The sequence below is a fragment of the Dermacentor albipictus genome, chromosome 7 (assembly GCF_038994185.2).
Source record: "Dermacentor albipictus isolate Rhodes 1998 colony chromosome 7, USDA_Dalb.pri_finalv2, whole genome shotgun sequence".
Lineage (NCBI taxonomy): Eukaryota > Metazoa > Arthropoda > Arachnida > Ixodida > Ixodidae > Dermacentor > Dermacentor albipictus.
In genome coordinates, this window is record NC_091827.1 from 3,367,052 (window position 1) to 3,394,228 (window position 27,177).

The 27,177-nt window shown below is 41.8% G+C and overlaps 2 protein-coding genes and 3 long non-coding RNA genes across 6 annotated transcripts in view; 3 read left to right on the forward strand and 2 right to left on the reverse strand.

Annotated features, from left to right (window-relative positions):
- LOC139047659 (eukaryotic initiation factor 4A-III) overlaps positions 1-1,371 on the forward strand; it is a 46,666-nt gene extending 45,295 nt beyond the window's left edge. Inside the window, exons 9-10 of the mRNA XM_070521532.1 lie at positions 1,056-1,183; positions 1,280-1,371. Coding sequence (XP_070377633.1) covers positions 1,056-1,183; positions 1,280-1,296 — 145 coding nt within the window. The 3' untranslated portion in view covers positions 1,297-1,371. The remainder of the gene's footprint in view (positions 1-1,055; positions 1,184-1,279) is intronic.
- LOC139047657 (uncharacterized) overlaps positions 1-15,033 on the reverse strand; it is a 28,739-nt gene extending 13,706 nt beyond the window's left edge. The window contains exons 1-2 of one of the 2 annotated variants that reach the window (XR_011507305.1): positions 14,970-15,030; positions 3,061-6,321 (exon numbers count right to left, since the gene is read on the reverse strand). The gene's annotated coding sequence lies outside the window, so the exon portion shown is untranslated. Of the gene's footprint in view, positions 1-3,060; positions 6,322-14,969 lie in introns of those variants that run through there. The other variant, XM_070521525.1, reaches the window with a different exon arrangement.
- On the forward strand, positions 6,317-13,503 carry LOC139047663 (uncharacterized). Its single transcript, XR_011507306.1, has 5 exons — positions 6,317-9,262; positions 9,645-9,702; positions 13,031-13,088; positions 13,226-13,283; positions 13,446-13,503. It is a non-coding gene; the product is annotated as an uncharacterized lncRNA (long non-coding RNA).
- Positions 15,034-18,890: 3,857 nt separating the features above from the next.
- On the reverse strand, positions 18,891-21,150 carry LOC139047320 (uncharacterized). The gene is made up of 3 exons (XR_011507093.1): positions 21,075-21,150; positions 19,269-19,333; positions 18,891-18,969 (listed from the first exon to the last, which is right to left on the reverse strand). It is a non-coding gene; the product is annotated as an uncharacterized lncRNA (long non-coding RNA).
- Positions 21,151-25,459: 4,309 nt separating this feature from the next.
- Positions 25,460-26,797, forward strand: LOC139047321 (uncharacterized). The gene is made up of 3 exons (XR_011507094.1): positions 25,460-25,518; positions 26,519-26,576; positions 26,739-26,797. It is a non-coding gene; the product is annotated as an uncharacterized lncRNA (long non-coding RNA).
- The last annotated feature ends 380 nt before the right edge of the window (positions 26,798-27,177 follow it).

Here is a 27,177-nt window from a genome sequence, read left to right on the forward strand (position 1 = left end):
GATCACGCTTACCATCTGTCGAATGCTACGCGAACAACTCGTCTGCATGCACCAAACATACTTAAGTAGATGCCCCATTTCATTACTTTCATTACTTTCCGCACTTCCATGACAAAAAGAGGTACAACCAAACTTGCCTTTATTATGGGTAGGCTTTATAATGGTTGTGGTCAACAAAAACAAAAAAGGCGCCTTTCGATTCTTTTCATCTGCACTCGCGAGCATGCAACAGATCGCGCGCGGCAATCATAGTAGCCACGTTTACACTGATACGTTAAAAGTGTACCCTATTCATACGCCGGCCGCCATTTTTGTTTTGGTGTCCCGCACCCGCATCCTGCAGCAAATGCGGGACGAAAAAAAATTTTTTGTTTCTCTGGAAATTTAACTCGCATAATAATCGCACCCCTGAATTTGCGTCAATATTTCTGACAAAAAAGTGTGATCATTATGCGAGTAAATACGGTATTTATTGAGTTTATGAAATTGCGCAATCTGTTTTCTTCGACCACGTCGCCATTTCGCCAGTTTCATGACACTAACATGAGCCAATTGGAGATGAAAGACTTCCACGTTGGAACAGAAGGCAGCTATCGTAAAAGCAGTCTCATCAGGTGCTAAAAAGTGCTGTTACGCACTGTGAAGATTCTCTTGCTGTTTTACAAAAACTTCATGGCGTATGTGGCCGTGTAGCTCTTCCACGAGCCGCAATGTCTGCTTGTATATGTTTACAGTTGTGCACCCCATTGGGCACATATTGGCATGAAAAGCAATAATGGATATAATAATTTGTGCCCCTTCAGCAGCATTATGACGAGGTTTTACTGTGTTTCACATCTTTTAAAGTTTTGAAGGTCTTGCACACCTTTTAATCATGAGCTTGTTGGTAGGTGCTGAGAGAGAAAGTTGTTAATTTTAACCATAAAGGGAGCATGAAATTGCGATAGGATATTTCTGTAAGCAAAAGTAATTTATCTCAAATAGCTTGGAAAGTGACAATATTTCATCTAGGCATATAACCTTTTTTACGGGCTGTTTCTTTTGTTTGTTTTCAGAATTGGACGGTCTGGTCGTTTTGGTCGGAAAGGTGTTGCCATCAATTTCGTTAAGAATGACGACATCCGCATCTTGAGAGACATTGAACAGTACTACAGTACCCAGATTGATGAAATGCCCATGAATGGTAAGAGCTTTGTTGGTTTACTTTGGCCTTCTTGCTGCCAATCATTGGTGCTTCTGATCTTACTGCAACATAGATATTTTCTTTTTTTGTTTTCAGTTGCTGACCTCATCTGAAATCTTTACTCAAGCCAAGCACATCATTCATTAATTCATGTACAAAGCTGAATAAAACATTTTTCCTATCTTACACTTTACGTGGGACCTTATTTTTCTGTTGCATTAAACGTACATTTTGGGACTCAATTTCACCAACTGCGAGTTCAATGTCGTGCACAAGTCAAGGTGAGCAATTGACTGCTGTGAAATTGGTTTAGCTGTCATTATAAGTTTGCTTCCAATGTGTGAAGTTTGACATGCTATAACTATGGCTCGAATCAGTCTAGACCGTTCATTCTCATAGCACTTCAAACTCTGATCATTCAATGTAATTTTGATATACCAGTGACCATAACAAACGTCATTCATAGAGTGCACCTCTAGCTCACAAAAAAATATATATATATATTTTAATATATTGAAAACTAGTTGCACAGGAAGATCAATTGCATATTTGAAATCATGTCAAAATACATGGGTAATACAAGTTTGATACAAATTGACTGCTGTGAAATTGGTTTACCTGTCATAAGTTTGCTTCCGATGTGTGAAGTTTGATGTGCTATTACTGTGGCCCAAATCCGTCTAGGCCATTCATTCTCACAGCACTTCAAACTCTGATCATTCAATGTCATTTTGATATGGCCAGTGATCATAATGAGCATCTTTCATAGAGACTTGCCTCTGCCTCTAAAAACGTTGTCTATTTTGAGGACTACTTGTTGCACAAGATCAATTTCATATTTGAAATCATGTCAAAATACATTGTAAAAGTTTGATCAAAGTGTGCCCATATGTCTAAGAAAATTTCTTTATGTGGACTGTCCTTTATCTCTAGTCTCCTGTCACTCTAAGTGTTGTTTGCCAGTGCTACTTTAAGGGGTAGCAAAATTTTTCGGGCACATTACAAGCGACTGAGCCGAAAAAAAAAAGGCTTGTAAATGTACCTTTTAAAGTTGCATCGTGGTTTGGTACACTCCATGAGAGTTTTGAACTTATGGGGTGGGGTGTCTACTTGTGGCGAGGAGCCTATATATAAAGTTTGCCAAGGATGACTGCTGTTGCCTCAACAAAGACAAGCCCCCCTTGTCTATAATGTTGGCACCAGACTGAGGCATCTCTTTCCTTTGCTGCCTCGTTTCACTAGCAGGCAGCAAAAAATTCCATTTCAACGTTGCTAAGCGTACGCCTGGTGCAGCTATGAAGCAGCAACTAGTGTATGGATATGTCGGCAGTTTCACATGGGTCAATTGAGACAGCATACTGCAGCTTTCAGCGTACTGTTGCATCTCAGCGTGCTAGCCTTTTATTTTCCAAGTGTCTGTCTACTTGTCATTATTCATGTTGAAGCACAGATATGGTAAGGTTGCTGCAACTGATGAAAGCTGTATCAACAGTAACACCGAGATGTCCCCCTATGGTGTTTTGAATCTTTCTGGCAGGCCCCCCAGCTACATCCTGCAGTGTTTCTCACAGCCAGACTTGAGAAGTGTTTCCACTGCAGACAATATTTGGGGTGTTGAGCAAAGTAGAAATATAAATTTTTGTTTAAAATTTGTGTGGCATTATGGGTAAAAAAGTTCGCAGCGCATTGCACCTCAGTAGTATCAGCCATGGTGGAACTGCCAGTGTGATGATGAGTAACAAAGGTGCGGTCTTGTCTTCGTCCTAGTACTAGCTGTACTGTTTTCTTCTCAGCTTACACTTGTCAGCTTTGATATGTTTAAAGCTACACTAATGTAATATACATTTTTATGAAAGCAACTAGCTGGCAAGTGGAAGTGCAGGGAGCAAGGTACATTTATTGATTTTCAGTACTGCCAGTCCCATCAGGGACCATAGCAGGTGGGCATACAAAAATGAAGTGCATGTACAAATAGAGTGTCAATAAGCAAAACAAAAGAACAAGGTAACTGCATATAAAAACAAATAGATATCGCATGACTAGGAGACATGCAGGAATACAGTGAATATATCATGAAAAGGATAGCAAATGGGAACAAAAATTGCAGAAAACACCTTCACGATAATCAGCATAGCTTACAAGAGTTGAAAAGTATATTATGTGAAGGCTGTTGCTGATTACTTAATATGGATTCTAACCATAATGTGAACTGAGATGAGTCAGCAGAAATGACTGAAGGGTCGAGGTGATTCCATTCTCTTATCACAAGGGCGAAATAAGTACATGAATGTGTCGTTAAGGCATGAATATTCTGTTATAGTGTGTACATGTTTGTCTCGATTGTGACTGCGAAACACATGTATTTTGTTAGGTCTATCTTATAATAGTTGCGAGTCAAGTGAAATAAAAATTTGAGCTGTGCTTGTTCCGCTCTCGATGGTAGTGTCGCTAAACCCGAAATAGCCGCAAGGTTAGTGGGTGAACTTGCGTTTATACTTGCAAATAAACTGCAGCACTTTTCACGGTACTTTTTCGAGTTTCAGAGTGGGGAAACCAAACTGTGTTAGTATACTCCAAACCGGTCTAACGAAAGTAGTATATGCATGAAGCTTAGTCAACGTGGGTGCGAGGTGGAGACATCTTCGGAGATAAAATAGCTTGCGTAACGCCTTCGAGGTCACCTTGGCAATGTGTGCATCCCATCTCAGGTCAGAAGTTAGTGTGATACTTAAGTATATGCTGGTGAACTTTTGTTAGCATTGTGCCATTAATAAAGTACGGAAAATAAGTTTTTTTTTCTGGTTACTGTCATGAAAATGATTTAGTTGTGTTTATCGTCATTTGCCATTTTTTGCACCATTCATTTAGCTGGTCTAGTGAATTGCTAAGCGCAACATTATCTTTGTAGGTGTTAATTGTTTGGGAGATAATGCAGTCATCAACAAACAGTTTGATGTTACAGTCAATATTTCTGGTTATGTCATTGATGAAAATTAAAAATAAGCAGCCCCAACAAGGATCCTTGGGGGATGCCTGATGTGATGGGCACTGTTGCAGATTTCATATGCTGAAATAGTACGAATCGTGTCCAGTTAAGAAATCTTAGCCAGTCTAAAGTTTCCCCATCCCCAATAGAACCTCGTAATTTTTGTAATAATTCACTGTGGCATACGTGATCAAACGCTTTCGAAAGGTATAATAATACTATATCACTCTGGCTGTAGTTAAATGCAAGATCATGCACAACTTGTGTAAGCTGCGTGATGGTTGACAATCCATGGCGGAATCTATGCTGGTGTGGTGTTAAAAAGTTGTGTGTCAAGAAAGTTTGTTAGGTGCTTAAAGATGATATGCTCAAGCATCTTGCAAGCTGTGCTAGTGAGAGATATTCGTCGATAATTAGGGGACAGTGAGCTATCTCCTGTTTTGTGTATTGGGATGATTTTCGCATTTTTTCATTCGTCGGGTAAAGATGATTGCAATAGGGATTTTCCAAATATCAGGCCCGAGTATCAGCTGCACCACTCCGCGTATCTCTTTAGGAAATGGTTTGGAATGTCATCTGGTCCACGTTTTTTTAGGGTCAAGGGTGAGCAACATGTTAAGGATATTCGTATCAGATACGATAAAGGATCAATGCACCATGTTGGACTGCTACTAATGTCTGAAAGGTTGCCATAGTTTTTTGTGAATTTTGAGTGAAAATAATTATTGTACGCATTAGCGTTGTTCGTTTTTTTTTCCTTGGGAGACAAGTCTGACAATGTGTCTTCAGTAGGGCGGAAATGGTTCCAGAATGGATGAGAGCTGTTGGGCAAAGTTAGGCAGCGTTACATGAAAATAATGTTCCTTGGCCTCTTCGGCTGTCTTGTCGAAAATGTGCTACTGCTCATGCTAGTTTGTTAGTTTTGGATGTGCATGATCCATGATTTTTATAGAGTTACGTATCCTTTTTACATGACGTTTTGCATGGATTACTTCCCGAGTTATGATGGTTAGTTGTTTGATCGAGCTCTTCCCCATATTGGTGGGTTGTTTAATTCACTTGATTTCGCTTCGTTTTTTAGGGGTACTTTGTAATTGGTTTCGTCATCCGAAACAAAGGCGCGACTGTTAATGTGCAATCTGTCAAAGGCGAGCAAGACTTTGTCGTGTTTGTCGCGATTTTCTTTGGCACTGTTTCACAGTTCCTTTCTAATGTCTTGAATTTTAGGAGAAAAATCTTCCCCAATAGCACATATTGAGCCTTTAAGTTTAAAACCTTTCTTCAGTATTGCCGATTTGTCGGGAGAATGTACAAGTTTAAAAATTACTGGCCTAGTCTTTTTCGCTTGCGGTCTGCTTAACCGGTGTATGCGTTCAATGGCAACTGGATCCAGCTCTAGAATATCTTGTATGATATCTTTGTTAACTGTTTGCTCAATACTGTTGCTCGTTTCTTCTTCCGAATCCGGTATGCCATAAACTATTAAGTTAGCTTTCCTGTTTCTGTTCTCAAGGTCATCAATGTTTTTTCCATGGTTTCTATTACGTGACATGCGGGAAATCTCGGTCTGACAAGATTGCACTTTATTTTCTAGAAGTGCTATGGCATCTAACTTGTTCTCTATATCTGCCAGACATTCTTCCTTTATTTTCCTAATATCAGGAGCAATTTCCTTCAATTGCTTAACAATGTCCTTTAGTTCAGGGCTGGGGTTTGTTTTGATGTCTCCTGATAACAGTAGCAACTTCCGCAGAAATACAGCTATATCAAACACCCCATTACACAGCTGCGGGTACAGCAGCACCACCAAAAAATGGTCTCCAGAGCGGAAGCATTTTCCAAAAGGCCTAACCTGCACAATGAAGACGAAAGGAATAGTGCACCGCATGCTAGTAGTGCTGCCATGCCCACTGCCAATGCGATACCTATGCAGGATATATATAGTCCACTCCTGTGGTGGCGCTCGCAGCAGTTTATGCGCTGAACAGTCTGCGCATGTTGCCGTCTCAGTGTGCCTTGGCCGATGAAAATCTGGCAACGTCAGCGTATCTCACACGTGGACATGCGTTTCATTCACCGGTGGGGTGGCAAAGGCCATCCCGGAATGGTCAATGCTGCTGTTGGTGCCATGAAGACACAGACCAAGGGCGACCTGAACAATGAAGATGAAAGGATTAGTGCACCGCATGCTAGTAGTGCCCCCATGCCCACTCACATTGGGCATAACACTGACCGTTAGCTTTCTTAAGTTTGTGCCCTTTAGCTTCGTGCATGCATTTAGTTTAGCATGCACAATGCGAATATCTTTTACGCACAAATTTCAGTTAGTTTCTTTTTATAGCATTCAGAGAGCATTTCTTCAGAACCAAGCTTAACATGCACTGAATCACTTTCAATTGATAAAGTATTCTTAATGAACTCTGCTTTCATTGATTTTATTCTAATATGTTGACTATAAAAAAAGAAACGATGGTCAAGGTTTCATTCTTGAATTTTCATTTTGAACCCTAGGGCCCATACGTATGTGTGCCATTACTGACCGCAAAGTTTTTTTTTTTCACATTTCGGCCATTGTAGCTCTAGAAAACTTCTTGAAATCTTCCAAGTGTTTGGCTCTCTTTGAGTACAATGTAGTACATTTTTAACATAGAAAGATAACTAGGCCCGAGCAGACTGCATGAAAATTGATGACATCAGGGTGAGCTGATGTGGGAATTTCAAGGCTGTCTTCAGCTTTTGTGTCTTTGAAAACATTGATACCGCAGTTATACTGGTGCACCTTCAGGACTTGATCTTCAGGTCTTGACATGTAAGTGGGACCTTTGAGGTATTCTGTTATTTATTCGAGTTTTGTTATTAAAGATGATTAAAAAAATAAGAGCCGCAGTTTTTTTCAGTGTGAGCAAAGCCCATCCAACTACATTCACTATGTGTGTATACCTTTTCGTAGAATTGGAATTACACGAGACAAAGTTGCTCATTTCTGGTGGTGCTCCAGTACTCCCACATGTTTTTGTCGCCAGATCCCAAGCGCCATATGTCTACTCGAGGATTTGTTGCACATTATGGTGCACATTAATCTGTCATTTACTCACAACCACAGCTTAACACATTACCTTAACACTTAACATTATGGTGCACATTAATCTGTCATTTACTCACAACCACAGCTTAACGAGCCACACCTGTAGAATTCTGTCAATCAAGGTGCGTCTTACGAAGCCACAATATTAATGAGAATGCCCACATACCTGGGCATTCACATGAAGTCGACACTATAGTGGACAACATATTGGTATCATCTGCTGTAATGCTTCACGTACCCTTGGGTATTTAAAATGTAACCTGAAAACCTCATCACCTGAAATAAATAACCCAGCATAACTAACATTCGTATGTCCATAGCTAAAATATACATAATCTATCTTTCACCCTTCCTAATCATATCTTACCGGGCACATAGAGAAATACAAAATCGTGCTGCTCAGTTTATAATTTCCCGATACTCACCAAATCAGCATAACAGTACTAAAACCCACGCTTGATAATCATCACTTGCCTCCTACCAGATCATCTCTCAGGTCTTCTTGCTTCATACCTTCTATTACCATCCTCAATCCAGGAATTACTTGTTAAATTTACCCTTGCATTCATCTTCCCATTTAAACCAGTTTTTGCATAGCTTCCATTATCACGCGAACATCTGCCATGAACACTTCATTATTCCCTGAAGCAATAACCTATGGCAACAGTCTAACAGAAAATATGTTCACATGCATTGACCGTAAATCGTTCGACATAAATGTTAAATGCCCATCTTGCCTAATCTCTGCATTATACTCCTCCCCTGCTCGAAATTTACCCCAGCTACGCAATGTTCCCTCTTTCTTTAGCAAATGTTTTGTTTTGTTCTTGCTTCTTATCTCAATATTTTGGTGTTCTGTTCATTTGTTTTGCCATTGTCACATGGGATGAAGCCTTATTTAACACCTCTGGGGCTTTTAAGACAAGTATGAAAAAATTGATTAGTCGTGTAGAGCTTTTTCTTTCAATTTGATTTGTGCATGCGGAAAGTTGTCAGAAATTTAGTACTCAGCTTTTGCTGTCACATACTGCATGTGAGCATTACAGCACCAATGTTCTCAAACATTTGTATTCACATTAGTACACCAGTCAGTGGTACACCTTCCTTCAAGTATCTCACAGTAACAGGCTGCTCTTACTTTGGGAAACAAAGGAAGTTACATTTGGAAATATTGAAGTTCATGTGCCATACATTGCACCATGTCAGTATCGCATCAGTATCTTTTTTGCACAATTCAGTATCAGTAACGCAATTAATGTCACGATAAGCACAACAGTAACCAGCATACAACCAGACAACACTAGAAATGTGGTTAGTGAGTTCACTAAAATAAATCGGAAGAAAAAGTGCCCAAGCACAAATCCCTGGGGAATGCCAGAGCAGATTAACTACAGATGACGTCAGACCCTTAAGGACAACACTCCTTCCTTTTGAACAGGTAAAACTCTCCAAGTCAGGAGCAGGATGCAAATGTTTATCTCAGCTCTCGTAAGTTCAAAAGCGCCATCACCACGATCACCAAGGATGAAAATCCTTCTACTTATTCCCTGGTAAAAATATACTTAGTCACTGCACCAACCCTTCATGATTTCCTAAGAGGAAAACATCTGTTCTGACTGCACTAAAAAAAATACACTATTCTGACACTATTAGTGGCTCTATAATGGTGCCAGCTATTTCAACATCCAAGTTCACTCATTACAGGGTCAAGCGTGTCACCATCACGATCAACACTGATGTAAATCTCCACTTGTTCTCTGGTAATAATGGGCTTGGTTCACTGCACCAATACTCTTGATTTAAGAACAAAACAGCCACTTTGAGTGCACTGTGAAATTTATACACTATCCGGACAATATTAGTGCCTCTCTATTAAACGTCAGCAGCTTCAGCATGTGTTCATCTCACATCTCTCATTGCAGGCTCATAGGTATCACCACTAAGATCACCACAGATGGAAATCCATCGATGGATCATAATAGGTGGAAATCCTTCCAATTATATCCTGGTAAGAATAGACTCTGTCACTGCATCACTCCTTGATTTCTCATCAGGAAAACAGCTAATTTGATAGCACTATGAAAGATTATAAGCGATTCTGAAAGTATTAGTGGTTTTGTAGATGTGGTAGCTGTTTCAACATGTGTTTATCTAAACACTCTCATTGCACAGTTGAGGGTGTCACCATAACGATCACCATGGATGAGAACGCTGCCACTTATACCCTGGTAAAAATACACTCTGTCACTGCATCACTCCTTGATTTTTCATATGGAAAACGGCTAATTTGGTTGCATTATGAAAAATTATACGCTCTTCTGACAGTATTAGCGGTTCTGTAGATGTGGTAGCTGTTTCAACATGTGCTCATCTTAGCTCTCTCATTGCAGAGTCGAGGGTGTCACCATCAAAATCGCCATGGATGAGAATGCTGCCACTTATACCCTGGTAAGAATAGACTCTGTCACTGCATCACTCCTTGATTTCTCATGAGGAAAACAGTTAATTTGATTGCACTATGAAAGATTATACGCTATTCTCACAGTATTAGCGGTTCTGTATATGTGGTAGCTGTTTCAACGTGTGCTCATCTTAGCGCTCTCATTGCAGGGTTAAGGGTGTCAATTTCACGATCGCCATGGATGAGAATGCTGCCACTTATTCCATAGTAAGGATAGACTCTGTCACTGCATCACTCCTTAATTTGTCATGTGGAAAACAGCTAATTTGATAGCACTACAAAAGAGCATACACTATTCTGACAGTATTAGTGGTTCTTTAGATCTGGTTCTTTAGATGAATACAACAATCAAACCCCGGCACTCAGTCCCCAGCAGCCGCGAAGCAACTGACCACGGCGGCGGTCAGATCTGTGACACTGCAGAGGGTGCTAAGAATACCTGGCTCCGGACAGGCCGCCATTGGAATCTGAACCTGGCAACGTTTAACGTTAGAACGTTATCTAGAGAGGTGAGTCTAGCAGTGTTATTGGAGGAATTAGAGGGTAGTAAATGCGATGTAATATGGCTCAGTGAGGTTAGGAGGACAAAAGAAGCATATACAGTGCTAAAAAGCGGGCACGTACTGTGCTACCGGGGCTTAGCGGAGAGACGAGAACTAGGAGTCGGATTCCTGATTAATAAGGAAATAGCTGGTAACATACAGGAATTCTATAGCATCAACGAGAGGGTGGCAGGTCTTGTTGTGAAACTTAATAAGAGGTACAAATTGAAGGTGGTACAAGTCTATGGCCCTACATGCAGTCATGATGACCAGGAACTCGAAAGCTTTTATGAAGACGTGGAATCGGCGATGGGTAAAGTCAAAACAAAATACACTATACTGATGGGCGACTTCAATGCCAGGGTAGGCAAGAAGCAGGCTGGAGACAAGTCGGTGGGGGAATATGGCATAGGCTCTAGGAATAGCAGAGGAGAGTTATTAGTAGAGTTTGCAGAACAGAATAATAAGCGGATAATGAATACCTTTTTCCGCAAGCGAGTTAGTCGAAAGTGGACGTGGAGGAGCCCGAATGGTGAGACAAGAAATGAAATAGACTTCATACTCTGCGCGAACCCTGGCATCATACAAGATGTAGACGTGCTCGGCAAGGTATGCTGTAGTGACCATAGGATGGTAAGAACTTGAATTAGCCTAGACTTGAGGAGGGAACGGAAGAAACTGGTACACAAGAAGCCATCAATGAGTTACCGGTAAGAGGGAAACTAGAGGAATTCCAGATCAAGCTACAGAACAGGTATTCGGCTTAACTCAGGATGAGGATCTTAGTGTTGAAGCAATGAACGACAGTCTCATGGGCATCATTAAGGTGTGCGCAATAGAAGTCGGTGGTAACGCCGTTAGACAGGAAACCAGTAAGCTATCGCAGGAGACGAAAGATCTGATCAAGAAACGCCGATGTATGAAAGCCTCTAACCCTACAGCTAGAATAGAACTGGCAGAACTTTCCAAGTTAATCAACAAGCGTAAGACAGCGGACATCAGGAACTATAATATGGATAGAATTGAACAGGCTCTCAGGAACGGAGGAAGCCTAAAAACAGTGAAAAAGAAACTAGGAATAGGCAAGAATCAGATGTGTGCGTTGAGAGACAAAGCCGGCAATATCGTTACTACTATGGATCAGATAATTCAAGTGGCTGAGGAGTTATACAGCGATTTATATAGTACCAGTGCCACCCACGACGATAATGGAAAAGAAAATAGTCTAGAGGAATTCGAAATCCCACAGGTATCGCCGGAAGAAGTAAAGAAAGCCTTGGGAGATATGCAAAGGGGGAAGGCAGCTGGGGAGGATCAGGTAACAGCAGATTTGTTGAAGGATGGTGGTCAGATTGTTCTAGAGAAACTGGTCACCCTGTATACACAATGCCTCATAACCTCGAGCGTACCAGAATCTTGGAAGAACGCTAACATACTCCTAATCCATAAGAAAGGGGACGCCAAAGACTTGAAAAATTATAGACCGATCAGCTTACTGTCCGTTGCCTACAAAGTATTCACTAAGGTAATCGCAAATAGAATCAGGAACACCTTAGACTTCTGTCAACCAATGGACCAGGCAAGATTCCGTAAAGGCTACTCAACAATAGACCATATTCACACTATCAATCAAGTGATAGAGAAATGTGCAGAATATAACCAACCCTTATATATAGCTTTCATTGATTACGACAAAGCGTTTGATTCAGTCGAAACCTCAGCAGTCATGGAGGCATTACGGAATCAGGGTGTAAATGAGCCATATGTAAAAATACTGGAAGATATCTATAGCGGCTCCACAGCCGCCGTAGTCCTCCACAAAGAAAGTAACAAAATCCCAATAAAGAAAGGCGTCAGACAGGGAGATACGATCTCTCCAATGCTATTCACAGCATGTTTACAGGAGGTATTCAGAGACGTGGAGTGGGAAGAATGGGGGATAAAAGTTGATGCAGAATACCTTAGCAACTTGTGATTCGCTGATGATATTGCCTTGCTTAGTAACTCTGGAGACCAATTGCAATGCATGCTCACTGACCTGGAGGGGCAAAGCAGAAGAGTGGGTCTAAAAATTAATCTGCAGAAAACTAAAGCAATGTTTAACAGTCTCGGAAGAGAACAGCAATTTACAATAGGTAGCGAGGCACTGGAAGTGGTAGGGAATACATCTACTTAGGGCAGGTAGTGACCACGGATCCGGATCGTGAGACTTAAATAACCAGAAGAATAAGAATTGAATGGGGTGCGTTTGGCAGGCATTCTCAAATCATGAACAGCAGGTTGCCACTATCCCTCAAAAGGAAAGTGTATAACAGCTGTGTGTTACCAGTACACACATATGGGGCAGAAACGTGGAGGCTTGCGAAAAGGGTTCTGCTGAAATTGAGGACGACGCAACGAGCTATGGAAAGAAGAATGATCAGGGTAACGTTAAGGGATAAGAGAAGAGCAGATTGGGTGAGGCAACAAACGCGGGTAAATGATATCTTAGTTGAAATCAAGAAAAAGAAATGGGCATGGGCCGGACATGTAATGAGGAGGGAAGATAATCGATGGTCATTAAGGTTTACGGACTGGATTCCAAGGGAAGGGAAGCGTAGCAGGGGGCGGCAGAAAGTTAGGTAGGCGGATGACATTAAGACGTTTGCAGAGACAATATGGCCACAATTAGTACATGACCGGGGTAGTTGGAGAAGTATGGGAGAGGCCTTTGCCCTGCAGTGCGCGTAACTAGCCTGATGATGATGATGATATCTAAACTCCCTCATTGCAGGGTTGACAGCGTCACCATCACGATCGCCATAGATGAGAATGCTGCCACTTCTACCCTAGTAAGAATAGACTTGGTCACTGCATCACTCCTTGATTTCTCATGAGGCAAACAGCTTATTTGATTGCACTATGAAAAATTATACGCTATTCTGACAGTATTAGTGGTTCTGTAAATGTGTTAGCTCTCTCATTGCAGGGTTGAGGGTGTCTCCATTAGGATCGCCATGGATGACAATGCTGCCACTTATTCCCTGGTAAGGATAGACTCTGTCACTGCATCTCTCCTTGATTTCTCATGAGGAAAACAGCTAATTTGATTGCACTACAAAAGATTATACACTATTCTGACAGTATTAGCGGTTCTGTAGATGTGGTAGCTGTTTCAACGTGTGCTCATCTGAGCTCTCTCATTGCAGGGTTGAGGGTGTCACGATCACGATCTCCATGGATGAGAATGCTGCCACTTATACCCTGGTAAGAATAGACTCTGTCACTGCATCACTACTTGATTTCTCATGAGGAAAACAGTTAATTTGATTGCACTATGAAAGATTATGCGCTATTCTGACAGTATTAGAGGTTCTGCATATGTGGTAGCTGTTTCAACGTGTGCTCATTTTAGCTCTCTCATTGCAGAGTCGAGGGTGTCACCATCACGATCGCAATGGATGAAAATGCTGCCACTTATACCCTGGTAAGAATAGACTTGGTCACTGCATCACTCCTTGATTTCTCATGAGGAAAACAGCTAATTTGATAGAACTATAAAAGAATATACGCTATTCTGACAGTATTAGTGGTTCTGTAGATGTGGTCGCTGTTTCAACGTGAGGTTGTCTTAGCTCTATCATTGCACAGTCGAGGGTGTCATGATCACAATCTCCATGGATGAGAATGCTGCCACTTATACCCTGGTAAGAATACACTCTGTCACTTCATCACTCCTTGATTTCTCATGAGGAAAACAGCTAATTTGATGGAACTATAAAAGAATATACGCTATTCTGACAGTATTCGTGGTTCTGTAGATGTGCCAGCTATTTCAACGTGAGGTTGTCTTAGCTCTATCATTGCAGAGTCGAGGGTGTCACGATAACGATCTCCATGGATGAGAATGCTGCCACGTATACCCTGGTAGGCATAGACTCGGTCACTGCATCACTCCTTGATTTCTCATGAGGAAAACAGCTAGTTTGATTGCACTATGAAAAATTATACGCTATTCTGACAGTATTAGCGGTTCTGTAGATGTGGTAACTGTTTCAACATGTGCTCATCTTAGCTCTCTCATTGCAGTGTCGAGGGTGTCACTAGTATCAAAATCGCCATGGATGAGAATGCTGCCACTTATGCCCTGGTAAGAATAGACTCTGTCACTGCATCACACCTTGATTTCTCATGAGGAAAACAGTTAATTTGATTGCACTATGAAAGATTATGCGCTATTATGACAGTATTAGAGGTTCTGTATATGTGGTAGCTGTTTCAACGTGTGCTCATTTTAGCTCTCTCATTGCAGAGTCGAGGGCGTCACCATCACGATCGCAATGGATGAAAATGCTGCCACTTATACCCTGGTAAGAATAGACTCGGTCACTGCATCACTCCTTGATTTCTCATGAGGAAAACAGCTAGTTTGATTGCACTATGAAAAATTATACGCTATTCTGACAGTATTAGAGGTTCTGTATATGTGGTAGCTGTTTCAACATGTGCTCATTTTAGCTCTCTCATTTCAGAGTCGAGGGTGTCACCATCACGATCGCAATGGATGAAAATGCTGCCACTTATACCCTGGTAAGAATAGACTCGGTCACTGCATCACTCCTTGATTTGTCATGAGGAAAACAGTTAATTTGATTGCACTATGAAAGATTATACGCTATTCTGACAGTATTAGCGGTTCTGTAGATGTGGTAGCTGTTTCAACGTGTACTCACCTTAGCTCTCTCATTGCAGGGTTGAGGGTGTCACCATCAAGATCGCCATGGATGAAAATGCTGCCACTTATACCCTGGTAAGAATAGACTCTGTCACTGCATCACTCCTTGATTTCTCATGAGGAAAACAGCTAGTTTGATTGCACTATGAAAAATCATACGCTATTCTGACAGTATTAGCGGTTCTGTATATGTGGCAGCTGTTTCAACGTGTGCTCATTTTAGCTCTCTCATTGCAGAGTCGAGGGTGTCACCATCACGATCGCAATGGATGAAAATGCTGCCACTCATACCCTGGTAAGAATAGACTCGGTCACTGCATCACTGCTTGATTTGTCATGAGGAAAACAGCTAGTTTGATTGCACTATGAAAAATTGTACGCTATTCTGACAGTATTAGCGGTTCAATATATGTGGTAGCTGTTTCAACATGTGCTCATTTTAGCTCTCTCGTTGCAGTCGAGGGTGTCACCATCACGATCGCAATGGATGAAAATGCTGCCACTTATACCCTGGTAAGAATAGACTCTGTCACTGCATCACTCCTTGATTTCTCATGAGGAAAACAGTTAATTTGATTGCACTATGAAAGATTATACGCTATTCTGACAGTATTAGCGGTTCTGTAGATGTGGTAGCTGTTTCAACGTGTGCTCATCTTAGCTCTCTCATTGCAGGGTTAAGGGTGTCACCATCAAGATCGCCATGGATAAGAACGCTGCCACTTATACCCTGGTAAGAATAGACTCTGTCACTGCATCACTCCTTGATTTCTCATGAGGAAAACAGTTAATTTGATTGCACTATGAAAGATTATACGCTATTCTGACAGTATTAGCGGTTCTGTAGATGTGGTAGCTGTTTCAACGTGTGCTCATCTTAGCTCTCTCATTGCAGGGTTGAGGGTGTCACCATCAAGATCGCCATGGATGAGAACGCTGCCACTTATACCCTGGTAGGAATAGACTTGGTCACTGCATCAGTCCTTGATTTCGCATGAGGAAAACAGCTAGTTTGATTGCACTATGAAAAATTATACGCTATTCTGACAGTATTAGCGGTTCTGTAGATGTGGTAGCTGTTTCAACGTGTGCTCATTTTAGCTCTCTCAATGCAGAGTCGAGGGTGTCACCATCACGATCGCAAAAGATGAAAATGCTGCCACTTATACCCTGGTAAGAATAGACTTGGTCACTGCATCACTCCTTGATTTCTCATGAGGAAAACAGCTAATTTGATAGAACTATAAAAGAATATACGCTATTCTGACAGTATTAGTGGTTCTGTAGATGTGGTCGCTGTTTCAACGTGAGGTTGTCTTAGCTCTATCATTGCACAGTCGAGGGTGTCATGATCACAATCTCCATGGATGAGAATGCTGCCACTTATACCCTGGTAAGAATACACTCTGTCACTTCATCACTCCTTGATTTCTCATGAGGAAAACAGTTAATTTGATTGCACTATGAAAGATTATACGCTATTCCTACAGTATTAGCGGTTCTATAGATGTGGTAGCTGTTTCAACGTGTGCTCATCTTAGCTCTCTCATTGCAGGGTTGAGGGTGTCACCATCACGATCGCCATGGATGAAAATGCTGCCACTTATACCCTGGTAAGAATAGACTCTGTCACTGCATCAGTCCTTGATTTCTCATGAGGAAAACAGTTAATTTGATTGCACTATGAAAGATTATGCGCTATTCTGACAGTATTAGAGGTTCAGTATATGTGGTAGCTGTTTCAACATGTGCTCATTTTAGCTCTCTCATTGCAGTCGAGGGTGTCACCATCACGATCGCAATGGATGAAAATGCTGCCACTTATACCCTGGTAAGAATAGACTCTGACACTGCATCACTCCTTGATTTCTCATGAGGAAAACAGCTAATTTGATTGCACTATGAAAGATTATACGCTATTCTGACAGTATTAGAGGTTCTGTATATGTGGTAGCTGTTTCAACGTGTGCTCATTTTAGCTCTCTCATTGCAGAGTCGAGGGCGTCACCATCACGATCGCAATGGATGAAAATGCTGCCACTTATACCCTGGTAAGAATAGACACGGTCACTGCATCACTCCTCTATTTCTCATGAGGAAAACAGCTAGTTTGATTGCACTATGAAAAATTATACGCTATTCTGACAGTATTAGAGGTTCTGTATATGTGGTAGCTGTTTCAACATGTGCTCATTTTAGCTCTCTCATTGCAGAGTCGAGGGTGTCACCATCACGATCGCAATGGATGAAAATGCTGCCACTTATACCCTGGTAAGAATAGACTCGGTCACTGCATCACTCCTTGATTTGTCATGAGGAAAACAGTTAATTTGATTGCACTATGAAAGATTATACGCTATTCTGACAGTATTAGCGGTTCTGTAGATGTGGTAGCTGTTTCAACGTGTACTCACCTTAGCTCTCTCATTGCAGGGTTGAGGGTGTCACCATCAAGATCGCCATGGATGAAAATGCTGCCACTTATACCCTGGTAAGAATAGACTCTGTCACTGCATCACTCCTTGATTTCTCATGAGGAAAACAGCTAGTTTGATTGCACTATGAAAAATCATACGCTATTCTGACAGTATTAGCGGTTCTGTATATGTGGTAGCTGTTTCAACGTGTGCTCATTTTAGCTCTCATTGCAGGGTTGAGGGTGTCACCATCAAGATCGCCATGGATGAGAACGCTGCCACTTATACCCTGGTAAGAATAGACTCTGTCACTGCATCACTCCTTGATTTCTCATGAGGAAAACAGCTAGTTTGATTGCACTATGAAAAATTATACGCTATTCTGACAGTATTAGAGGTTCTGTATATGTGGTAGCTGTTTCAACATGTGCTCATTTTAGCTCTCTCATTGCAGAGTCGAGGGTGTCACCATCACGATCGCAATGGATGAAAATGCTGCCACTTATACCCTGGTAAGAATAGACTCGGTCACTGCATCACTCCTTGATTTGTCATGAGGAAAACAGTTAATTTGATTGCACTATGAAAGATTATACGCTATTCTGACAGTATTAGCGGTTCTGTAGATGTGGTAGCTGTTTCAACGTGTACTCACCTTAGCTCTCTCATTGCAGGGTTGAGGGTGTCACCATCAAGATCGCCATGGATGAAAATGCTGCCACTTATACCCTGGTAAGAATAGACTCTGTCACTGCATCACTCCTTGATTTCTCATGAGGAAAACAGCTAGTTTGATTGCACTATGAAAAATCATACGCTATTCTGACAGTATTAGCGGTTCTGTAGATGTGGTAGCTGTTTCAACGTGTGCTCATCTTAGCTCTCTCATTGCAGGGTTGAGGGTGTCACCATCAAGATCGCCATGGTTGAGAACGCTGCCACTTATACCCTGGTAAGAATAGACTCGGTCACTGCATCACTCCTTGATTTCTCATGAGGAAAACATCTAATTTGATAGAACTATAAAAGAATATACGCTATTCTGACAGTATTAGTGGTTCTGTAGATGTGGTAGCTGTTTCAACGTGAGGTTGTCTTAGCTCTATCATTGCACAGTCGAGGGTGTCATGATCACGATCTCCATGGATGAGAATGCTGCCACTTATACCCTGGTAAGAATAGACTCTGTCACTGCATCACTCCTTGATTTCTCATGAGGAAAACAGTTAATTTGATTGCACTATGAAAGATTATACGCTATTTTTACAGTATTAGCGGTTCTATAGATGTGGTAGCTGTTTCAACGTGTGCTCATCTTAGCTCTCTCATTGCAGGGTTGAGGGTGTCACCATCACGATCGCAATGGATGAAAATGCTGCCACTTATACCCTGGTAAGAATAGACTCAGTCACTGCATCACTCCTTGATTTCTCATGAGGAAAACAGCTAGTTTGATTGCACTATGAAAGATTAGAATTGGGGATAAAAGTTAATGGAGAATACCTTAGTAACTTGCGATTTGCAGATGATATCGCCTTGCTTAGTAACTCAGGGGACCAACTGCAATGCATGCTCACTGACCTGGAGAGGCAAAGCAGAAGCGTGGGTCTAAAAATTAATCTGCAGAAAACTAAAGTAATGGTTAACAGTCTCGGAAGAGAGCAGCAATTTACAATAGGCAGCGAGGCACTGGAAGTCGTAAGGGAATACATCTACTTAGGGCAAGTAGTGACGGCGGATCCGGATCATGAGGCGGAAATAATCAGAAGAATTAGAATGGGCTGGAATGCGTTTGGCAGGCATTCTCAGATCATGAACAGCAGGTTGCCATTATCCCTCAAGAGAAAAGTATATAATGGCTGTGTCTTACCAGTACTCACCTATGGGGCAGAAACCTGGAGGCTTACGAAAAGGGTTCTACTCAAATTGAGGACGGCGCAACGAGCTATGGAAAAGAAGAATGATAGGTGTAAAGTTAAGGGATAAGAAAAGAGCAGATTGGGTGAGAGAACAAACGCGAGTAAATGACATCTTAGTTGAAATCAAGAAAAAGAAATGGGCATGGGCAGGACATGTAATGAGGAGGGAAGATAACCGATGGTCATTAAGGGTTACGGACTGGATCCCAAAGGAAGGGAAGCGTAGCAGGGGGCAGCAGTAAGTTAGGTGGGCGGATGAGATTAAGAAGTTTCCAGGGACGACATGGCCACAATTATTACATAACTGGGGTTGTTGGAGAAGTATGGGAGAGGCCTTTGCCCTCCAGTGGGCGCAACCAGGCTGATGATGATGATGATGAAACATTATACGCTATTTTGACAGTATTAGAGGTTCTGTATATGTGGTAGCTGTTTCAACGTGTGCTCATTTTAGCTCTCTCATTGCAGAGTCGAGGGTGTCACCATCACGATCGCAATGGATGAAAATGCTGCCACTTATACCCTGGTAAGAATAGACTTGGTCACTGCATCACTCCTTGATTTCTCATGAGGAAAACAGCTAATTTGATAGAACTATAAAAGAATATACGCTATTCTGACAGTATTAGTGGTTCTGTAGATGTGGTCGCTGTTTCAACGTGAGGTTGTCTTAGCTCTATCATTGCACAGTCGAGGGTGTCATGATCACAATCTCCATGGATGAGAATGCTGCCACTTATACCCTGGTAAGAATACACTCTGTCACTTCATCACTTCTTGATTTCTCATGAGGAAAACAGCTAACTTGATAGAACTATAAAAGAATATACGCTATTCTGACAGTATTCGTGGTTCTGTAGATGTGCCAGCTATTTCAACGTGAGGTTGTCTTAGCTCTATCATTGCAGAGTCGAGGGTGTCACGATAACGATCTCCATGGATGAGAATGCTGCCACTTATACCCTGGTAGGAATAGACTCGGTCACTGCATCACTCCTTGATTTCTCATGAGGAAAACAGCTAGTTTGATTGCACTATGAAAAATTATACGCTATTCTGACAGTATTAGCGGTTCTGTAGATGTGGTAACTGTTTCAACATGTGCTCATCTTAGCTCTCTCATTGCAGTGTCGAGGGTGTCACCATCAAAATCGCCATGGATGAGAATGCTGCCACTTATGCCCTGGTAAGAATAGACTCTGTCACTGCATCACACCTTGATTTCTCATGAGGAAAACAGTTAATTTGATTGCACTATGAAAGATTATGCGCTATTATGACAGTATTAGAGGTTCTGTATATGTGGTAGCTGTTTCAACGTGTGCTCATTTTAGCTCTCTCATTGCAGAGTCGAGGGTGTCACCATCACGATCGCAATGGATGAAAATGCTGCCACTTATACCCTGGTGAGAATAGACTCGGTCACTGCATCACTGCTTGATTTCTCATGAGGAAAACAGCTAGTTTGATTGCACTATGAAAAATTATACGCTATTCTGACAGTATTAGCGGTTCAATATATGTGGTAGCTGTTTCAACATGTGCTCATTTTAGCTCTCTCATTGCAGTCGAGGGTGTCACCATCACGATCGCAATGGATGAAAATGCTGCCACTTATACCCTGGTAAGAATAGACTCGGTCACTGCATCACTCCTTGATTTCTCATGAGGAAAACAGTTAATTTGATTGCACTATGAAAGATTATACGCTATTCTGACAGTATTAGCGGTTCTGTAGATGTGGTAGCTGTTTGAACGTGTGCTCACCTTAGCTCTCTTATTGCAGGGTTGAGGGTGTCACCATCAAGATCGCCATGGATGAAAATGCTGCCACTTATACCCTGGTAAGAATAGACTCTGTCACTGCATCACTCCTTGATTTCTCATGAGGAAAACAGTTAATTTGATTGCACTATGAAAGATTATACGCTATTCTGACAGTATTAGAGGTTCTGTATATGTGGTAGCTGTTTCAACGTGTGCTCATTTTAGCTCTCTCATTGCAGAGTCGAGGGCGTCACCATCACGATCGCAATGGATGAAAATGCTGCCACTTATACCCTGGTAAGAATAGACTCGGTCACTGCATCACTCCTTGATTTCTCATGAGGAAAACAGCTAGTTTGATTGCACTATGAAAAATTATACGCTATTCTGACAGTATTAGAGGTTCTGTATATGTGGTAGCTGTTTCAACATGTGCTCATTTTAGCTCTCTCATTGCAGAGTCGAGGGTGTCACCATCACGATCGCAATGGATGAAAATGCTGCCACTTATACCCTGGTAAGAATAGACTCTGTCACTGCATCACTCCTTGATTTCTCATGAGGAAAACAGCTAGTTTGATTGCACTATGAAAAATCATACGCTATTCTGACAGTATTAGCGGTTCTGTATATGTGGTAGCTGTTTCAACGTGTGCTCATTTTAGCTCTCTCATTGCAGAGTCGAGGGTGTCACCATCACGATCGCAATGGATGAAAATGCTGCCACTCATATCCTGGTAAGAATAGACTCGGTCACTGCATCACTGCTTGATTTGTCATGAGGAAAACAGCTAGTTTGATTGCACTATGAAAAATTGTACGCTATTCTGACAGTATTAGCGGTTCAATATATGTGGTAGCTGTTTCAACATGAGCTCATTTTAGCTCTCTCATTGCAGTCGAGGGTGTCACCATCACGATCGCAATGGATGAAAATGCTGCCACTTATACCCTGGTAAGAATAGACTCTGTCACTGCATCACTCCTTGATTTCTCATGAGGAAAACAGTTAATTTGATTGCACTATGAAAGATTATACACTATTCTGACAGTATTAGCGGTTCTGTAGATGTGGTAGCTGTTTCAACGTGTGCTCATCTTAGCTCTCTCATTGCAGGGTTAAGGGTGTCACCATCAAGATCGCAATGGATAAGAACGCTGCCACTTATACCCTGGTAAGAATAGACTCTGTCACTGCATCACTCCTTGATTTCTCATGAGGAAAACAGTTAATTTGATTGCACTATGAAAGATTATACGCTATTCTGACAGTATTAGCGGTTCTGTAGATGTGGTAGCTGTTTCAACGTGTGGTCATCTTAGCTCTCTCATTGCAGGGTTGAGGGTGTCACCATCAAGATCGCCATGGATGAGAACGCTGCCACTTATACCCTGGTAGGAATAGACTTGGTCACTGCATCACTCCTTGATTTCGCATGAGGAAAACAGCTAGTTTGATTGCACTATGAAAAATTATACGCTATTCTGACAGTATTAGCGGTTCTGTAGATGTGGTAGCTGTTTCAACGTGTGCTCATTTTAGCTCTCTCAATGCAGAGTCGAGGGTGTCACCATCACGATCGCAAAAGATGAAAATGCTGCCACTTATACCCTGGTAAGAATAGACTTGGTCACTGCATCACTCCTTGATTTCTCATGAGGAAAACAGCTAATTTGATAGAACTATAAAAGAATATACGCTATTCTGACAGTATTAGTGGTTCTGTAGATGTGGTCGCTGTTTCAACGTGAGGTTGTCTTAGCTCTATCATTGCACAGTCGAGGGTGTCATGATCACAATCTCCATGGATGAGAATGCTGCCACTTATACCCTGGTAAGAATACACTCTGTCACTTCATCACTCCTTGATTTCTCATGAGGAAAACAGTTAATTTGATTGCACTATGAAAGATTATACGCTATTCCTACAGTATTAGCGGTTCTATAGATGTGGTAGCTGTTTCAACGTGTGCTCATCTTAGCTCTCTCATTGCAGGGTTGAGGGTGTCACCATCACGATCGCCATGGATGAAAATGCTGCCACTTATACCCTGGTAAGAATAGACTCTGTCACTGCATCAGTCCTTGATTTCTCATGAGGAAAACAGTTAATTTGATTGCACTATGAAAAATTATGCGCTATTCTGACAGTATTAGAGGTTCAGTATATGTGGTAGCTGTTTCAACATGTGCTCATTTTAGCTCTCTCATTGCAGTCGAGGGTGTCACCATCACGATCGCAATGGATGAAAATGCTGCCACTTATACCCTGGTAAGAATAGACTCTGTCACTGCATCACTCCTTGATTTCTCATGAGGAAAACAGTTAATTTGATTGCACTATGAAAGATTATACGCTATTCTGACAGTATTAGAGGTTCTGTATATGTGGTAGCTGTTTCAACGTGTGCTCATTTTAGCTCTCTCATTGCAGAGTCGAGGGCGTCACCATCACGATGGCAATGGATGAAAATGCTGCCACTTATACCCTGGTAAGAATAGACACGGTCACTGCATCACTCCTTGATTTCTCATGAGGAAAACAGCTAGTTTGATTGCACTATGAAAAATTATACGCTATTCTGACAGTATTAGAGGTTCTGTATATGTGGTAGCTGTTTCAACATGTGCTCATTTTAGCTCTCTCATTGCAGAGTCGAGGGTGTCACCATCACGATCGCAATGGATGAAAATGCTGCCACTTATACCCTGGTAAGAATAGACTCGGTCACTGCATCACTCCTTGATTTGTCATGAGGAAAACAGTTAATTTGATTGCACTATGAAAGATTATACGCTATTCTGACAGTATTAGCGGTTCTGTAGATGTGGTAGCTGTTTCAACGTGTACTCACCTTAGCTCTCTCATTGCAGGGTTGAGGGTGTCACCATCAAGATCGCCATGTATGAAAATGCTGCCACTTATACCCTGGTAAGAATAGACTCTGTCACTGCATCACTCCTTGATTTCTCATGAGGAAAACAGCTAGTTTGATTGCACTATGAAAAATCATACGCTATTCTGACAGTATTAGCGGTTCTGTATATGTGGTAGCTGTTTCAACGTGTGCTCATTTTAGCTCTCATTGCAGGGTTGAGGGTGTCACCATCAAGATCGCCATGGATGAGAACGCTGCCACTTATACCCTGGTAAGAATAGACTCTGTCACTGCATCACTCCTTGATTTCTCATGAGGAATACAGTTAATTTGATTGCACTATGAAAGATTATACGCTATTCTGACAGTATTAGCGGTTCTGTAGATGTGGTAGCTGTTTCAACGTGTGCTCATCTTAGCTCTCTCATTGCAGGGTTGAGGGTGTCACCATCAAGATCGCCATGGATGAGAACGCTGCCACTTATACCCTGGTAAGAATAGACTCTGTCACTGCATCACTCCTTGATTTCTCATGAGGAAAACAGCTAGTTTGATTGCACTATGAAAAATTATACGCTATTCTGACAGTATTAGTGGTTCTGTAAATGTTGTAGCTCTCTCATTGCAGGGTTGAGGGTGTCTCCATTAGGATGGCCATGGATGACAATGCTGCCACTTATTCCCTGGTAAGGATAGACTCTGTCACTGCATCTCTCCTTGATTTCTCATGAGGAAAACAGCTAATTTGATTTCACTACGAAAGATTATACGCTATTCTGAAAGTATTAGTGGTACTGTAAATGTGGTCGCTGTTTCAACATGTGTTTATCTAAACTCACTCATTGCAGGGTTGAGGGTGTCACCATCACGATCGCCATGGATGAGAATGCTGCCACTTATTCCCTGGTAAGGATAGACTCTGTCACTGCATCACTACTTGATTTCTCATGTAGAAAACAGCTAGTTTGATTGCACTATGAAAAATTATACGCTATTCTGACAGTATTAGCGGTTCAATATATGTGGTAGCTGTTTCAACATGTGTTTATCTAAACTCTCTCATTGCACGATTGAGGGTGTCACCATCAAGATCGCCATGGATGAGAACGCTGCCACTTATACCCTGGTAAGAATAGACTGTCACTGCATCACTCCTTGATTTCTCATGAGGAAAACAGTTAATTTGATTGCACTATGAAAGATTATACGCTATTCTGACAGTATTAGTGGTTCTGTAGATGTGGTAGCTGTTTCAACGTGTGCTCATCATAGCTCTCTTATTGCAGGGTCGAGGGTGTCACCATCAAGATCGCCATGGATGAGAACGCTGCCACTTATACCCTGGTAGGAATAGACTCGGTCACTGCATCACTCCTTGATTTCTCATCAGGAAAACAGCTAGTTTGATTGCACTATGAAAAATTATACGCTATTCTGACAGTATTAGAGGTTCTGTATATGTGGTAGCTGTTTCAACGTGTGCTCATTTTAGCTCTCTCATTGCAGAGTCGAGGGTGTCACCATCAAAATCGCCATGGATGAGAATGCTGCCACTTATGCCCTGGTAAGAATAGACTCTGTCACTGCATCACTCCTTGATTTCTCATGAGGAAAACAGTTAATTTGATTGCACTATGAAAGATTAGAATTGGGGATAAAAGTTAATGGAGAATACCTTAGTAACTTGCGATTTGCTGATGATATTGCCCTGCTTAGTAACTCAGGGTACCAACTGCAATGCATGCTCACTGACCTGGAGAGGCAAAGCAGAGGCGTGGGTCTAAAAATTAATCTGCAGAAAACTAAAGTAATGGTTAACAGTCTCGGAAGAGAGCAGCAATTTACAATAGGCAGCGAGGCACTGAAAGTCGTAAGGGAATACATCTACTTAGGGCAGGTAGTGACGGCGGATCCGGATCATGAGGCGGAAATAATCAGAAGAATATGAGTGGCCTGAAGTGCGTTTGGCAGGCATTCTCAGATCATGAACAGCAGGTTGCCATTATCCCTCAAAAGAAAAGTATATAATGGCTGTGTCTTACCAGTACTCACCTATGGGGCAGAAACCTAGAGGCTTACGAAAAGGGTTCTGCTCAAATTGAGGACGACGCGACAAGCTATGGAAAGAAGAATGATAGGTGTAACGTTAAGGGATAAGAAAAGGGCAGATTGGGTGAGGGAACAAACGCGAGTTAATGACATCTTAGTTGAAGTCACGAAGAAGAAATGGTCATGGGCAGGACATGGAATGAGGAGGGAAGATAACCGATGGTCATTAAGGGTTACGGACTGGATCCCAAGGGAAGGGAAGCGTAGCAGGGGGCGGCAGAAAGTTAGGTGGGCGGATGAGATTAAGAAGTTTGCAGGGACGACATGGCCACAATTATTACATGACTGGGGTTGTTGGAGAAGTATGGGAGAGGCCTTTGCCCTGCTGTGGGCGTAACCAGGTTGATGATGATGATGATGATAATGAAAGATTATATGCTATTCTCACAGTATTAGCGGTTCTGTAGATGTGGTAGCTGTTTCAACGTGTGCTCATCTTAGTTCTCTCATTGCAGGGTTAAGGGTGTCAATTTCACGATCGCCATGGATGAGAATGCTGCCACTTATTCCATAGTAAGGATAGACTCTGTCACTGCATCACTCCTTAATTTGTCATGAGGAAAACAGTTAATTTGATTGCACTATGAAAGATTATACACTATTCTGACAGTATTAGCGGTTCTGTAGATGTGGTAGCTGTTTCAACGTGTGCTCATCTTAGCTCTCTCATTGCAGGGTTAAGGGTGTCACCATCAAGATCGCAATGGATAAGAACGCTGCCACTTATACCCTGGTAAGAATAGACTCTGTCACTGCATCACTCCTTGATTTCTCATGAGGAAAACAGTTAATTTGATTGCACTATGAAAGATTATACGCTATTCTGACAGTATTAGCGGTTCTGTAGATGTGGTAGCTGTTTCAACGTGTGGTCATCTTAGCTCTCTCATTGCAGGGTTGAGGGTGTCACCATCAAGATCGCCATGGATGAGAACGCTGCCACTTATACCCTGGTAGGAATAGACTTGGTCACTGCATCACTCCTTGATTTCGCATGAGGAAAACAGCTAGTTTGATTGCACTATGAAAAATTATACGCTATTCTGACAGTATTAGCGGTTCTGTAGATGTGGTAGCTGTTTCAACGTGTGCTCATTTTAGCTCTCTCAATGCA